This window comes from Vanellus vanellus (assembly GCF_965231255.1).
Source record: "Vanellus vanellus genome assembly, chromosome: 1".
Taxonomy (NCBI): domain Eukaryota; kingdom Metazoa; phylum Chordata; class Aves; order Charadriiformes; family Charadriidae; genus Vanellus; species Vanellus vanellus.
The window spans coordinates 77013534-77031156 of NC_138905.1; the positions used below are offsets into that span (position 1 = coordinate 77013534).

The 17623-nt window shown below is 43.8% G+C and overlaps 1 protein-coding gene across 1 annotated transcript in view; it reads right to left on the bottom strand.

The window, feature by feature from the left end:
• Window positions 1–14502: 14502 nt before the first annotated feature.
• Window positions 14503–17623, bottom strand: part of ARFGAP3 (ARF GTPase activating protein 3) — a 38406-nt gene continuing 35285 nt past the window's right edge. Inside the window, exons 15-16 of the mRNA XM_082488915.1 lie at window positions 15362–15483; window positions 14503–14752 (exon numbers count right to left, since the gene is read on the bottom strand). Coding sequence (XP_082345041.1) covers window positions 14735–14752; window positions 15362–15483 — 140 coding nt within the window. The 3' untranslated portion in view covers window positions 14503–14734. The remainder of the gene's footprint in view (window positions 14753–15361; window positions 15484–17623) is intronic.

A 17623-nucleotide genomic window follows, 5' to 3' on the forward strand; every position in this document is an offset into this window, starting at 1 on the left:
AGCCGCGAGCAATTAAGCAATCCCATCTGTGTCAGAGCAGGGACGCCTCTTGTGCAAGGAGGCCAAAATGAGGGGCAGGGCCGAGTGCTGCCAACAAGAAGCGTCTTCCGCAGCCCTTGCCGGGACGGCTGAAGAAGTGGGCAGGAAGGGGGTTCCCCGGGGACATTTTGGGGAGAGGCGCACCGACAGGTTACACCCACGCGCAGACACCTGGAGGTCACCGCAGCAAGCTGGGACTTGCCAAGCCAAATGGCGGAGACGGCACTGAGGCACCGGAATTGCTGTTGCCACTGCCCTGGTGGGACTGCAGCCTCCCAGCAAACTGCCGTTGAGGGCAGCCCCGGGGAGGTCAATGATTACATTTTGGTGGGAGTGGGAACTGTGGCACTCGAGCAGGATCTGTGGTTCTTGCGGAAGATGGCTGCCCGCCTGCCCTGGCCCCCAGCCGGCCAGAGGCACAGCCGTGTCCACCGGCAGCGAGGCAGGGGTGGCCCCAGGTCAGGCCACCCTCAGCTCCCAGCCTGGAGGGGTGGCAGGGAGGTTTTAGGTCAAACCCATCCATGTCCTGGTGAAAACGAAGGGAGGGGAGAAAACAGAGTAATTTGGCAAAGGAAGCAAGGGGTACTCCAGCTAAACAGGGCTCGCATCGAACAGGTAGCCAGACTGAGATGAAACCCATCCACGTCTCCACAAAAACATAGACATCTTGTTTCCAGGACATGCAAAACAGGAATGCCTGGTTTTACATGAAAATAGGTCGACATAACATTTTGAATGTTTGATGAAGAAAATCTAGTCCTTGGGACACAGCACTTTGCAACTCAGAGAAGCAGTGACGAGCCCCGCGCTGGGCAGCGGGACATCGTCCACCTGTTACGCGGACAGCCATTTCCCTCCGCCTGGTTCGGGAGAAGCTGCTGCTTTGTCAGGCGAGTCCTGCTGACCTCTGCTCCTCTCGGCGGCCCTGTGCCATGCACACACTTTCTGTGGGAAGTCCCAGCAGTTTCAGTTATCAAGAAAAGGAAACAGAGAGCAGCAGCTGCAACGAAAGGCTTTGTAGAAATATCTTAAAACATAAAAAAAAAAAAAAAAAAAAAAAAAAACCAAACCAACTAGAATTAAAAGAGCAAGCCATTTTATACAAGGCACTATAGTGCTGTTGTACTCATACCGGCAGACTTGCAATTAACCCAACAAGCCCATGAATCTTCCCAAGCACGCTCCCCACAAACCAAGCACATGCAAAACACACCTCAGCAGACCCTGCCTGTCACTGAACCATGAGTTTTTGGAGCAGGGCAGGCCCCTGAGAGCCTCCTGCCCATCCCAACAGCCCAAGCCATAGCACTTGCTCCCCACAGACTTTCCAGCTCCAGGGGTTGGTGCCTCCGTGGCCATGGGCACGCAGCTGCTCCGACCCCACGTGACTCCAGGGTCCCTTCCCCTGCTGGCACCTGAGCTCATGCCCAGCTTTCATCCCATGCTTCATCACCTTGCCACTGCCTTTTGCCTGGATGTGCTCAAAAACGGCTGTCCCACCCTTGGTGGAGGTATCGCCCACCTCATGGCATACAGACACAGCTTCGTATGCTGTGGGTGTATTCTGCCAAAAACCACACCAGGTGCTACCAATGGACCTCCATTACAGGACCCCCTTTTGCTGTTGGGACAAGCCACGGTGGTCATGTCCCTGTGGTCGGGGCTGGAGGGCCAGAGCTGGTCATCCTCTTACCTGGAGACCCTCACATCAGCAAGATGAGGAAGAAGCTTAAAATAGCCCTCCGTCTGGCCACACAGCTGATGGAAAAAAAAGGAAAAACGGAAGGAACCCAATCAGGCACCTGCTGTGTCAGCGGCCTGTCACCCCTTCTCACCTCTCTTTTTCACCTGGGACCTCGTGGAGTGGATGCACTCCTCGATGCAGCTCTCCTGGTTGTGGCCAGCGCAGAACGGGGAGCAACTTGCCACCTGAACAGCAGAAGAGCTGTGGGGAACCGAGACATTAACCTCGCTGCCGCAGGTTTTGTAGAGGCTCAGGCAGAAGTTACTCCTAGTTATGTTCATTTTATTTCCTCAACTATGACTGTGAGATATTTTGTTTTTTAATTAATTTTTAGTGAAATCTTAGATTTTGCATAATGTGCGTACTCTCATGCAACAGGAAAGTCCCTAAAGATGATTCACTGGGTATTTTTGTTGTGTAGTTTCATTTTATTCCTCTAGTTTGAATTTCTTAAGCATTAATTTTGTCGTCAAAAATGATGCCTTGAAAAAAACATTTCGGAAATGATACTATCTCTTTTGTCAGCTTTTTATTACTCCCCACTCTCCAACTACCTTGCTGAATTTTTTGGCAATTAAAATATAATACAGACAAAAAAGCTTTAGGCGGGGCTGTGGGCAATGCATGGGAAGGCTGCCGGTGCTGCGGCTGCCGGAGCCGGAGCTGCCCTCCCAGGTCGGGGTGCAGAGAGCTCTTTTTACATCCACAGGGCTACCAGCTCACCTGGACAGACTGCGGACACCGTTTGGCCTGAGCTGAAAACAAACAGAAACTGCAAAGGCTGTTGACCAGTGCAAATAAAGGCTGCCTTTAATGCGCCGCGGCATGCAGGTGTGCGCACACAGACCAGCTGCACCTGGCACGGGGACATGGTGCCATTATCAGGGCTTCTGCCAAGGCCACCTCTGAGCCCGTGGACCTGCTTGGACACCCGACCTCACATCAGCCCTGCGTCTAGCTGGAGAGATGGGATTTTATTTATCTGCTGCCAAGGAAATTGCTAAATTGGTGGCTCAGTGCCATGAGAAGCATCTGTGGGCGGGGGATCTCCAGTTAGCCCTGATGCTCTGGTCAGGGTAAACCAGACATGCTCTCACCAGCCTGCCTATGGGGCTGCCTGGCTCGGGCACCCCCTGCTACTCACTCCTCAGCATCGTGCCCTTCCTCCTCCTCCTCCTCCTGGCTCTGCTGCTTCGCCCACAGCAGCCCCACTGCCACAGATGGGGGACAGAAGCTGACCCCCCTTTTGGGTGCTGAGAGCATACCAATCATTTCTTTTCTCCCCCACCCATCTCCAAGGCTCCTTTTTAATTAAGTAAAAGATTGTTTGGAGCATGGTGTGAGTTTCCATCCTGACCCAAGTGGGCAGGAATCGAGCGTCGTAGCCCAGTCTGGACATCTTTTAGCTACGGCTCCATGTGTCTACATGGGAAATACTGGGCTTTCCCTGTGCTGCATGCCAGGGTTACGGTCCCCCCTTCACCCCACACATCCCCAGTAGGGCGGATCTCTCCTCTCCTGTAGCAGTGGAGGAGGAAGACTGGAAGCAATTTGGGAAATGGGCTGTAACTTACCCTGCGCACATAGTGAGGGAGAGGCCAGGGGAAAAAATAAAAAACAACAACAACAAAAAAATCCCACCAAACCCAGAAGCAGCTTTTTCCAACACAAAGTACAGATTTGATGCCAACAAAACATTCTGTGGATTCCAGACTCTTCATGCCAAAATAACAAATGAGGAAATAAAAGGAAAGAGTCAGGGAAAAGAGAATTTCTTCCTGGCGGTTTTGATCAGTCCTTTTGGTTTTCGTTTAAGATGTCCTTCAACTGAAAGGTCTTGGATTTGAAAGAAAGCATTGCCTCTCAGGTTGAACAAGGTATTTAGTTTGATCCAAACCATTTTATTTATTTGTTGGTTTTCACCTGATATTTTTTAATTGCTTTGAGTCGGAACAAAACTTTTCTCCAGTTTTTTCAAAAGTAATTATTCATATAGCTCTGTATACAACTGCTCTGCACAATGGACCCACCGGTCTCCAACAACAGCCTGTACTCACTCATGTTTATTAGCGTTTCCATCATGGTTTTGATGCTTCCCAAAACCAATGCACCGCGTTGCTTGAAATTCTGTAAGGTTTCAGAAAACTCCTCCTTCCTTCCCTCGATATTTCTGGTATTAAGTCTGCCATGGGAAAGGCTGCAGCTGGAGTGAAAATACCTGTACGTGCCCTCTCACTGGAGAAGGGCTTCCCCTATAGCCTGGGACCTCACTCTGTGAGGTGGGGGCTGCGGCTCTTCTCCCACGCACTCACGGCATCTCACCAACTCTCTGAAATCAGTGGAGGAGCTTTTCCTCTCTCATCGATGAAGATAGGCCAGTGCGTCCAAGGGATGAGTCAGAGCAGACGCTGTTTTTTCACTCCTGGAGGTGTCTGGACTTCATACCAACCTTCTCCTTTGAGGGGAACAAAAAGTGCCTTAATTTAGAGTGGTACAGGAGCCAAGACTGAAGAAAACCAGGCTGCAACCCAGGCCTGCTTGCTCTGCCTGGCAAAGATGAGCAGCTCCGCGCTCCTGCACGCTTGCTGCCTTCATTGCTGCTCAAATCCACCTCTCAGGCTGCAGAAACCCGCTGCAGCCCAGGGAAATAAATGCTCACAGATCCAGCACCGCTGCGGGATCCTGTGCTGCAGCTTTCAGTGAGAGAAAGGGTGAGAAGAAAGCATTAAACTCTATTTCCATGGATGCTTAGAAAACTTAGAAAAAGTGAAAAAAGCCAGAGAGGTTGATGTTTGAGAAGAGGATAAAAGCTACTGTAAACTAATTGCTATTGATTTGCTGGGTGAGCTCTCCTCTATTAGCCACATTCGATCACAACAGCAGTTATATCTCAGTTATGCAGTTATGTATCAGTTATATGCTTAAGTAATGCTTTACTTAACATTTCTGCCCACTCCCTATTTTCTCAAGCCTCGGGTGTGTGCTCTTCCACCTCCCTGGCCCATCACATTGTTCAGTGTCTCGTTTCAAGCAAGCACATTTTATTCGCGTTTGAAGCCTGCAGACTGCAGCTATTACAGTTTGTAATAGCTTCCAGAAACCACCATTGTTTTCCATCAAAGCCAAGATCTTGAGGACGAGCGGCTTCTTCCCCGCCCCGTTCGGCCAAGAAAGCTTTCACGCTTAATGCCATGGCTCCGGTCCTGCATATTGCAGCGGCCATAAAAGCAAAGCTCAGATGGCCTCAGACAGAAGCGAGCGCCAGTGCACATATCATAAAAGCAATTACCAGCGAGGCAGAAGAAACACAGGCAGGAGGAAGCTGGGAGCAGCAGGGATAGGCTGATTTGGGGAGATGGGGTGCAGCGAGCAGCAGTCTGGGGAGCTGCAGGATGCCTCGGCTGCGCCCAGACCCACACTCAGTCTCACCGTCGCTAAAAACAGGTCAGTGCCAGGCACCCCATATGATTGCATCATTAATTCCTCGTGGAAACATCTGCTGTTCAAAGCACAAATTGGCTGTGCAGGAAGAAACTAAGGAGTCTGGGGAGCAAGACTCGGGGCAGCAGCATCCCAGCTCCCTCTCCAGCTGGAGGAGTTCCAGGCAACACCGATGAAATGCGAAAGCCGTCTGCTCCCCTGGGCCTAGCACCTGGGGCTCTGCCGGCTGTGAAGGGAGCTCAGACACCGACCTGAGGCATCGATCTCAAACCAAATCCCAACAGCGATGCCCGGTCCACAGCGCACATCAGTATGAATGATGGCTACAGTTACAGTGTCCAAAAGCCTCAGCTGTCCATCCATCCCCAGCAGGTGGAGGAGCTGGAACTGGTCAACTGGGAGAATAAATTTTAATTAGTTGGTGCTGCCAGCAGGACTAGCACTGTAACATCAAAATAACCAGCAAAAGGCGTAGGTGAGGGAGGAGCTGGTGTTCTGCATCAGGTGTCACCTGCATCCATGCCACCAGATGAGGCACCAGCCTCAGCTGGGATCTCACCCCATACCGGCCACGTGGGTGACAGGAGCACATCTCCCTAACTCCGGGAACAGTGAAGGAAGTCACTATGACTAATATGTGCTGGAGGCTGCCTGCTGCCACTGTGGAAACAGCCCTGGTATTTCTGAAAACTTGTAGACAACAATTTTCATGAAGAAATTCTGCACTCACCTATTAGGTTGCGGAAAATGAAGAGCAATTGAGCACAGAACTGAAATTGGTATTAGTAAGTGGTATTAATGTCATTAAAGAATGGGAGAAATCAAACCACTATAAATACACGCAGTGCCTTAAAGGGTTGGCTTCGTAATGTTAAAAATAGCTGCAAGGCAAATCACTTGAGGGGAAAGAAAGCAAGCAAGCAGAAAAGGACAAGTGATACCAGTGCTGAGAACAGGAGGTCAGAGGCTACTAAAGCTGCCATCGCCTAACTGGAAAAAATTATTGCTGAGAGATGAGCACAGATAGCTCTAGACAGAAAAAAGACGTGGAGGGAGAGGAGGAGAAGGCAACGTGAGCAAACACGGAAGAGAATGTCAAATTTCTGAGGGACACAAGACAGTTAATACTGTTCCATCAGGAAGGATAAAGAGGTTGTAAAGTGAACAGGATGAGCAGGCAATTTTGTGGAAGCCCGTTTTTGCTCATGATGCTGTTTCTGGACCTTCTGCTTCTGGAGATGAGGGTCCAGTTTGGTGGGTTGATGTCCACCACTTGTTTCTACCCGTCCTTGCACCTCCCAGGTTTCTGCTCAGTCGCCCCTCCAGCAACTTCTGGCAGAAAATGGTTCAAGCTTGGAGGTTCTCAATCCCCTATCTTCTGTGTCTCCCAGGCCAGAACAGTGAGCCGTCGGTCCTTCCCTGCCTCGACACCCTGTCCTGGGTTTCCAGTCACGGTCTGTCTTCTTGCTGTGACAGGAAGCCCAGGGCAGGGAAGTGGGAGGACACAAGCCTGGGGTGGCTGGGCGAGAGCTGCCAGAAAGGCTATAAATGCCTGCCAGGGCACAAAGTCTTTCGTCCTTACCTCCAAGGTCCTCCCATTGCCTGGCACCAAACTAAAGGCTCCTCTGGGGAGCTCCCGTGACAGATGCCCCCAGCATCACCCCAGCCAGGCACAGGGAGAACAAGGTGCCTCCTTCTAGAGGCGGTTTTCATCCTTCCAGCCCTGGCAGCTCAGAGCGACCCCAGCCACCCTCAGTAGCGCAGCCCCCTCCCACCATGGCCGTCCCTTCCTGGCACTTGCATTTAGAAAACAAGCCGCTGTCAAAAACCCAACCAAAACAAGAGAGGCTTCATAAAACTCGCTCCCCTCCCAGGGAAGGAACGCGAGGCAGATGCTGGCAATGCCACGCGGTGACAGAGAAGTCCCTCGGGCAGGACAAACATTGCGCAAATGTATGAGACATTCACCAAGCAAAAGCGGGGTGCCAGAGTTCAGACAAGCTATCAATCACACACGCCTTTTAATGAAGTATTGCCCCATCTTGGCCAGCTGGACTGCTTGGCATTTGTTTGGCAGAAGTGCCACTCGGATGAAAGACACAAAATAAGGTGCACCTTGGGGTAGGGGGATGGGGAGATATCAAACAAAATTTGCTTTTATGTATTTTAAATCAATTTTCCCCAATTTCATTGATGATGTCTCACGAATCATAAAGCAAAAGAAATATCCTAGTTATTTGCATGCTGTTGATGTATTTTGTCTCCTTTGTTTTTTCAATTGGTTTGTTCATCAGAGCAGACTGGTTTCATGAATTAGCATAGTTAATGTTTTTAACAAATTTTTAACCTCAAATCCTACTTCAGTAAGAAGTCGTAAGTAAGAAGTCGTCGTTGTAAGTAAGAAGAAAGAATAAGACTCAACCCGTTTCCCAGACTCAGGGCAAACGGCGTTGTAAGGCTTTAACGTCTTTATACCACACAGCGAATTTCAGAAAATAACCACTGAATAACTCTGTAATAGAAAACTTCCTTTAATTTTCTTAATGTGGCTGGATACATGTAGGGTAAGAATACTATGATTTAAATAATTATTTTGGCAATTGACTTAGCAGTTAAAATGACCACAGCAGTTCGTACCTCTAAGCTACAACACAGGCAAACCCAGGCAAGATTATTTAAGCTGAAAGTTTCCCAAAAACTTTTTAATAAACATCTTCCCTGTAAGAATAAAACCAAACACCACAGCGCCAGCCCCAAACTCTGGAGGCCATGAAAAGCAGAACCATCTTGTGCCCTTCGCTCCCCTGAACAAGCACCGCCTGCCCCCCCTCCCCCCCCCCCAGCAGCACATAATACACATCTCTGCTTCGTGTCGGGAACCGCCAAGATGGGTCCAAAGGATTTAAGGCCTTGGACTCAATAAAAAGAAAAATAATTTCAACATTATTCTATCCAGAAGCACCCAAATCTTCTTTCTTCATTTTCCCTTTGGACACAACTTATTTTGCAGAAAAGCAGCATTTTCAGCGTAAACTAATAGGCACACTTTTTTTTCCCCAAGAGCAGGATGTTTGGGTTCACTTTATCATTGTTATGTGCTTTAATTCTGCCCCTTCACATCCATAATCACAGATTTCCATCGCATTTCAAGGACAGTTGAAAGCATTTAAGGGTTTGGGAACACTATGATGGCCTAAGTCCTTCATCAGGCCTTCACAAAGCAGATAATGGTGGTGGCACCTATCTTCAGCACTGGTCTTCAGAGATGAACTGGAGCTCTTGGCATGTCTCAGAAGAGACTTCTCTCAGTGCGGATAAATCCTCTTTTCAGTTGGATTTATAGAAGCGGGACAGCAATGTGCACGTTTCCTTAGATCCACTGGACAACTGGATGTTGCTGCTTCAGTACCCGCATTTTAGTCATCCCTAGTGAAGAGCAGACCCGGCAGGCTGGAGCATCAGAAAACTTCCCTCAGACATGATGGCAGCATCCTGTCTCCTCGTCCATAACAGCTGCCAGGTAGGTGTGGAGCACCTTTAAAATACAAGTCAAGCAAAGCTGCCCCGAGTTTGTAAAGAAGCTCCAATAGCTGAAGGGGTGTCAGTGGTCTCATTTCCTCCTCACTGAATTTAGTGAAGAGTTTCAGACAGCAAAAATTACAGAGACAAACATCGGCTTATTTTTAAAACTAAGACAATTTTGTGTTAATCAGAATCAGACAAAAGGAAATCGTTTATTTCTCAATTCAGCCAAACTGGGAAGAGAGGAAGAGATCTTCCCCCTAAGAAAAACCCAGCCTCAATGAGCATTCCCCTGGGCTGAAGCCAGGCTGCTGTGATCACCCTCATTCCCTTTGTGATTCCCAAAATCTGGGGAAAACTCTCACTGAACGTTGCCATGACTTCATTTTACCTGGCTGGGAGAGCCCACTCCAGCAGTTGCCCCCACAGTTCACCACTCTCCGCTGTGGCTACACGGTTCTGAAAAACTGGTTCACCCAAATGACCAAAGCACCCAAACCAAACCCATCCCTGAAGCTGTGCTGCCTCTCAGTTTGGTTTTTCCTCCCCAGCTTCTTCTAACCTTGAACAGGAGGACAGGGAAAGAGGGTGACAAAGCATAGCCCAGGGGCAGGAAAGGGACACGTACCAATAAAAATCACCATCAAATCCATTATTAGATTACTATTATGCAAGCAGCGGCATCTGGCTTATCTTAGTAAGGCTCTCAGTTCCACACCAGTTATTCTCTGTTGCAATCAGGTTTTAAAAATGCACTCCTCTTCTGTGGATGACTGGTGTTAATTAAGATGCTAGCTAGAAAATTCACCTATAGCTTTGCATTACTTTTATTTTCGGATGTTCTTGAAGTTGAGACAGAAAAGGGTCATATTTAGTATTATAGAATATAACAGTCATCTTCAGATACTGAAAACAAGGAGCTGAAAATGCGGATTGGAAAATACATGCAATCCAGTCTGTTACAAAAACAATACAGCCCATTCACTTATAATTAGTCAAGCTTCTTCTGAACTGTGTGTCTCCAAAGCATCTTATTAATGCTTCTGGATCTCCCAGCGTTGCTCACATTTGTAATTGCATTAATCATGAATTATTACCGCATGAAGTAATTTTGATATAAACAGGAAAGAACTGTCGGGCAAATAGGAGATGTTATGAGCACATTATGTATTACCAGAAAGAAATACAGAAATTCATATCAATATAATAAGAAAACTGAAAAAGAAAGATGGTTCCTTTTTAATGGCTGGCTGCTATACCTCAGAAATCCAGCTCTACATCAGCTTTTAAAAGGGATTCCTATGCAGAGTTATCTCGTGCTCAAGCACTGTGAGCTTCACAGGCTGCCTTTCGATGGAGCTCAGTCAGAGATGGCACAGAGTGTGGGGGACGAGTATGTTTGGATATCAAATTAAATCTTTCCCTGAGGAAACACTGGCAATGTCTGTTTCCTTCCCCTTTTATCATTTTCAGTAATAGGTCCTAGGTCTTTCCCCCTGCTATGGGCACACATTTTGTCACGCACCTGGTCTTTGCAGACCAAAACAAAGGAGATTCTCTTAGCAAGGTTACTGCATCAGCACCTTTGGGCAGAGGGAAGTAATGGAATGGCAATGCATTCACCAGTATAATTTAATTCTGGAATATATATAATTTCTGATCAAGCTGTCCTGCTAGCAATCTTCTCATCCACAAAGCACTGCACCGTGCTCATCTCCCTAAGGATTTTGTCCCCTTAATCATTACAGGAACAGAAAGTAAGAGAAAACCACATCAATTTATAAATACAGATATAAATGCTGGTTTATATTGATTGGTTCATGAGTTGATGAACCAATAAAGGATTTTACTTACAAATTTCAGACTGCAGAATGCTCCGTTCTCATGCCATAGGATCCTGCAGTGTTGGGATGGGAACACCTCCATGTTCCCATCACCAAACCTGCCATCCTGTTCGTGATCAATGATGCAGGACTACAGGAGACCCACACCTGCTGATGTCACAGCCAGCGATCAGGCAACGTATGCTAAGAATTCTCTAACGGCAACAGATTTGATACAGAAATAGTTACCTTTAAGATCCAAACCTGCTCTTAGAGACAACTGAAGAGAACAGAAAGGTCAGACTAAGCACAAAATCCAAAGCTACAAGTGAAGAAGTAAGTGTTGCAGAGCTTCAGTGTGGAGCTGCAAGCCAAGCTGAAGGGGGAAAGTTCCAAGTCCTCTATTGCTCCCTTCCTCCTTTTCTCTCTGAAAACAGGGAGGTTGTTGAAGAAGGTGCACCACACTTAAAGGCTTGCAAACCAGAGGCCAAGCTGTTCTTGCATAGTTTGCAACAGGACAGACACAACCCTCTACTTGCCCTCCAAGCACCACAAGGCTCTTTGGACTGCTATAGCCCTTTGGACAGGGCTATATTTCTCTATTTTCACATCCTCTTGGGAAGAAAGCAACATTGCTTACCATGGAAAAGAAAGGAAAAGTCTCACAGAAATCGAAGTTGAAAAAGAACTCATACTGTTCAAAAGAGCTCATACTGTTTTGTGGGGAAGACCACATGGCTAGACTCCCTTTGAAGGTTTTAAATAGCAGACATCAGGAGCAAATTTAAATTGAAAGCACTAAAATTACAAGTAACATTCTGACAGTTGCAGGTGTTCTTGCAAGAAGACAAAGGCAGTGCTACTGTTTGTCTTCGAAGTTGTGAGCAGCAGAACAAAGGATAACTGCAATTTTTTTTCCTGCTTTGTACCACCTCAGCAACCTCTAGGTCTGTAGGACACCGGTTTGACTTTACTGATCAAAGAGAATCCAGTCTCATATGCATCGATATGCAAAAAAGCTCATTTGTGTAGAAGCCCCTCAAAACCAAACCAAGCACACACCGTTTTATGTAGTCTTCAGCTTCACCCTTGATTTACCATGACAGCTAGACTTTTTTGACTCAAGAGTGGGACAAGAGCAGTCTTAAAATACACATACCTAAAGTAACGTTTACAGACTCCTATGTTATGGAGTCACTCAGCCCACTCTTGCACTACAAAATCCTTCTAAAACAAAAAGTTTAAATCAGCATCAAAATGGCTCTGGAATTGCTTCTCCCAGCAGTGGAACAAACTGATGCGAAGCAGACCAGAATGACAGCATTGAACATTTCCCATTTTGCAAAAAGCAAGAGAAACAGACAGTAACAAAATTCCCCTGGAATTTTCCTTACTGGACTTTAAGAAGAGGAAATTTTAATTTGAATGGTTCACAATTGCTGCTGTCATTCCGTTCCAGCTTTGAAAAAACAAGTTGTATAACTGTAGTACGGGACGATTCAGGGAAGAAGACTGCAACAAAACGCAACTGGTGGCCAATGCCAAGTTTCACTTAGAAACTTGTCAGAAAACCAGATCCAATACGTAGTTTTATCACGCATTCTAAAACCTGTGATGCTTGCAGCAGCATCAGTCATTTGCGCCTCTTATCAGAGGCTGACAAACATGTTTGAAGGCAAAAGATGAGAGAAAGGAAAAGGACACACAAGAAAGCAGGAACGCAAACCTCATTTTAGGTTTAGACTTTTTCTCCCTTTGATCCAGTCCAATCAAATCCTGCAGGATTCAGAGGTGCCATGGCATCCTGAATTCCCAGAAGACTAGAGGAGTTAAAGCTGCCTCTTCCAGTGTACCTGGCAACCCCTCCCCACCTCTATTTGATGAAACAGAGTGACACCTCATGTGTCTTTATGTTAGACACAAATAGGTGTATTGGGGGTCAAGAGCTATTCATCCAGCCATTATGCCAAGAGATCTTCAAGAGAACATATTAGCTGTACACAGGTTGCCATAGAGAATCTGCAACAACAAATCCAATTTATATTGAACTGCACAATATTCCTGAAAATATTGTTGTTTACCCATAAGAAAACTTTGTGGTATAATCTTCAGACTGCAGCAAAGAGCAAAAAGATTATACATCTGCTAGAGAGTTGCATATATTTTATAGTATTTAAGATAACCCCATAGTTGCTTCCTCCTAGAATCTATTGTTATTTTGTACTTAAAATATCCATTTTTCATATTTTTCCACCTGTAAGTGGCTCACTGTATTACAGTGATGCATAATAAATACACACAATTATTTCAGTGTAGGTGATCTCACCTACATTGTTACGTATGAGAAACCATGAGAAGGGATAGAACCAAGTTTTGTTATATTTCACTGCCTTAATTTAAGCAACTGCATCCATACACAAATGTCTAAATATGCAGCCTAGTTATCAGAGGAGCAGGTTTTCTGCAAGTCACTGGATGCTGCTGGTATATTGCAACTCTGAAAATCAGACCACTTATGACTTATAATAGATTTACTACTGTGTGTATGTTGAACTGAAAGAATAGTTTGAAATCTGAGAATTGTTACCTGTAATTAGACTAAAACAAAGCAAGCCCTGACCAGTAACATTTTCTTGTTATACTAGCAAAAGCACCTCTATAGGGTGGGAAAGGAAAAAACAAAGCAAGTCTTCTATTGCAAAGCTCTACAATTAAGCAGGAAAAATGCTTGTTTTGTACTGCTCTCAAAAAAGAAATATCATTTTTGGATTAATAAATTTAAACACAAGAGAAAATTACCAGAACTGAGAGTTTGATATAAAAAGCAGCTAGAAATTATAAATACAGCTATACTATGTTAACTGTATTTCAACACAGTATTTCAATACAGTAGCTTATTTTTCTACCCCAGCCTTAGTGTTTTGATTTCTAAATCACTATAGCAATTTAATGAGAAAGCTAGTTTCACTAATTGAAATTAAAGGCTCATTTTACCAGATCATTGTATAAACAGAATACAGACGGCAGTATTTAGAAAGCTGGAGACTGGTGTCTGCACATAGAAATTTAATTAAAAAATGAGTTCATATCAATTGTTTTTATTAGATATCAGCAGTTTACAAATTTGATTTAAGAAATAAAGTTACAGAATGGAATTAACTTGAGCTCATTCTTGGTTGTGAGGTTTTCTTCTTCAAGTTCATAAACGTTTTTATACAGGATGTCACCAACAATAAATTCTAGACTGTCTAAAACACAGCCCCACTATATTTCCTCATTCAATATTTCATAATTTATCAAAAAACTAAGATTGTTCTAAACATTTTTAACAAGTATTTAATTAACTGCTCTATTAGGCCCTTTATATTTTTTTTTCAATTTGTACACAATACAGATTTTTAAAAAGCACTTAAGGATTCTATATTGCAATTTTTTGTAACTTTCAAAACTAGGAATAAATAAGATTGTTCCCATGACAAGATGAAATCCGATATTCAATATACCACGCATCTTGTCTTCTCCATACCTCACGTCTAAGCATATAATTTTCTAGCAGGAATATTGTTTTAAAACACTAATTCCCCATCATTTTAATGCACATCAATTTACGACTGCAAGAGCTTCTACTTCCTGATAAGTACAGGTTTAACTTAATTCTCTATGTAGCTACAGTCCACTAAAAATCACCTCAGCATATGCTTAATTTAAATTTTCTCCTCCACAGCTTGTAAAACCATCAGAAGACAAATTACGTCTGGTGGGTAAGGATGCAACTGCACAGAGGTTTCTATTAGGAAGCCTCATTTCCAACATATGGTTCATCCTTCTTTCTTCTTCCTGCCTCACAGCCAAAACCAGTAATAAAATAAACTTCCAACATCTAACATTAAGGTTGTTAAGAAATACAAGACTGTAAAGGGGGGGGGGGGGGGGGGGGAGGAAGCATATGCAATGTAACAAGTTGCTACAAGATTTCTGCTCTGTAAAGATGAAAGAGCAGTAAGAAGAGGCTGAGCCAGAAAGCTGCACAAGTAAACAAATGCTGGAACAATTAAAAACATCAACAGTCTTAAGGCAACCTTCATTTGAATCAGCAGTGTGATTACTTGTATATCTGAAGAGAAATCCTTCTGTAATGTACTTAATTATGTCGATACAAAAGACATTATGAACCATATCGATCCTAGAAAAGTAAAAAAAAGAAAAAAGACAGACATGAGTATGTTTTCCATTGAAAGAGAATAGTTTTACTTAAATTTATAAAATAAATAGTAGTTTAATTCTTAAAGAATTAAAGAAAATTGACCAGTGTTTCCAAGAACTGGAGCATGAAGCATGCTTTACACTACTGAGACCAAAATGACTTAGTTTTGTGCACAAACATGGATCAAAAGTATTACTGTCAAGTCAATCAATACAAGAGTTTGGCTAGACGATCACTGTAGGTCCTTTCCAACAGAACTATTCTATTCTGAGTTATGAAGTATTATTACTTTAAAAATAAAGTGACAACAATTAACTTCTACGGTGGAATTTTTGTTTCAATTGTACAAAAAGAAATAAACTATATAAGGGAAAAAACAAAAAAAATAATTCTAAGGCAGGTGAGCTATCAGCTACAGATTTATTTTTAAAAAGATAAAGATCTACTGTCTACTATGAGAGGCCTACAAAGCTTAAAGCCGAATTAATTCTTTCCTCCATAAAGATGATTCAACACCAGGATCCATGACACTAAATCCCTACAAAAGACTTTAACTGATGTTTAGTAGTTTATAATGTTTTTACTAACCTGTATAGAAGTCATGACCCCATTAGCAAGTACAGAAAGTTTTCCAGCGACTGATTTCACTCCTTGTTTAAACTGAGCTATATCTGGAGCTGAAGGCAAGACATTTGTAATATTGTAGCTTCCTAAAAGGAGAACACACACACACAAGAAGAAAACATCATTTTATATTAAAAGTAGCCTTTTTTCCCCCTGAAGTACAACACACTACTAGAAGCAATAAAGACGAATGTCCGATCAACGCTGTAAAAAACACTAGGCATAGATCTCAAATTTCTTGAATGCATCTTCCTTTTAATGTCTTCCAGTTGTTTGTAATTCCACCCAGAGTGTCATCTTCTACACTTTCTATCCGCAGCTGAGCAATTAATGTTTGAATAAGACATGATTTATTCTGCACTTTCAGTTTGCTGCATTATTATTTGTCTTGTATCGCAAACAGCTGTTATTACCCTACACTTTAAAGATGAATGCACTTTAGTGGTGGCTGAAGTGATGAACCCTATTTGTACGCATGCATAGGTATGCTTTGCATGCTGTACATACACGTATATTTTGCATCATTACATCTGAGGCTTGGAAAATTCTATAGAAATTATAGTAAAGGTAAGTAAGTAAGTTTTAAAACTCCAGAACAAAGCTGGCAATCCAGTCTTTCTTAAAGCCGATATAGTTCGGCCAATAAGTGTTACCTCTACTGTTATTATGAAAAGTACAGGCCTAAAGATGACAGAAATCAACATGTCTCAAAACTAACAGCATGGTAAGTATTAACATGCTAACAAACACAATCACCCACTCATTTGCAAAAAGAATTACTGGCACGCCTTAATATTAAATACCTGATACCGTGAAAGGCACAAAATAGCAGTAAAACAGCATCACAGAACTATGATCTTGGGAATAAACGGGGGTCCTGACAGGAAGCAGCCTAAAGCAGACCATTTTTAAAACGGAGACTGCAATCTGTAGCCTTAATTTAGGCACGTAACCAACTGATACATGACCAGTCGGGACACAACTGGTAACTTGTGAGCAGCCACTGAACCTCAGAGAAGCTCGTCCAGCTGTGGACTTCACAACCTGCACAACTGTAACTCCTTTTGACAGCGGCTGCACACGGGACATCTCAATACACCGGAGGCCCTTTCTTCTCCTATTTTCCTTTTTTCTTTTTGTACAGGGGTGGAGGAGGAAGAGAGAGAGAAACTACAGCTCCTCTTTCCATGGGGAATTAAAGACATCTGCTTCATTAGCACACTGAGACAGGCATTACTGTAGATAATTTTAAATAAAAGTTAAAGCTGGTTCATAGTGGCAGATGCAGTGTCACATTCAGAGAGCTTACAACTCTATTCTTTAAAGCCGGCTAGTAGCTGTTTCTACAATGCATGGGCACACTTATTTATAGATTATTTTCAAAGATTCTCTGTCGCTGAGACAGCCCTAATTCTGAACTGTATTCTGACTTCCTTACAATCTGTTCCACTTACCAAATGCTTCAGCATTTTTGTTATTAAAGTCATGGAAATAAAACTCGCAGATATAAATAACCTGAGAAAAGCTCTAACCACTTCTCAGCCACATGAATTTTCTCATGTTTTTCTGGTTATGTATGGTTGTCCAAAAAACTTCTGGTAAATGAGATAGGAAAGCAACTCCTTTTCTTGTGATTTCTTTCAAAATCAGCATCTACGAGTCAGCCACCTGACATGCTACCTTGCAGGTCTGAAATAATGCAAACTAAAAGCGTTTTCTTGCAGTCCCCTCTTTTTGGTAAATAGCTCGTACAGCATTCTGTACAAAAGCAAGCATCCCAAACCTGTTCTACCCGAAAATCCCGGCAGTGCTGATAAAAACAACGTTAGATTGAAAAGACATTTTATTCTGGCAAGGACTCCAGAATTACAGCAGTGTTTTTGTTGCCAGCCTTCCGTCTCCTGATTATCTTTATTTTATGGAACTAATGATGGCCTTGGCAATAATTCAACATCAGACAAGCTATCAGTGCTGTAAAATTTCTCCAAGAAGGGCCATTGTCAAGACATAGCGTTTGGGGTGGGGGGTGTAACAGAAAAACATGCAGGAAAGGAAGATTCTGGAGATTGAATATAGTGTGAATTCATAATATACAAACTAATACTTCCGGGCGTATTTTTTCCTATTATTTTAGAGGAGTTAACAACCCACAAAACTTAGCAAAAGTTTAGTCTTTGTAATATAACTTTAAATTCACTGTTGGGTCACATGCCAGTCATGGAGAGT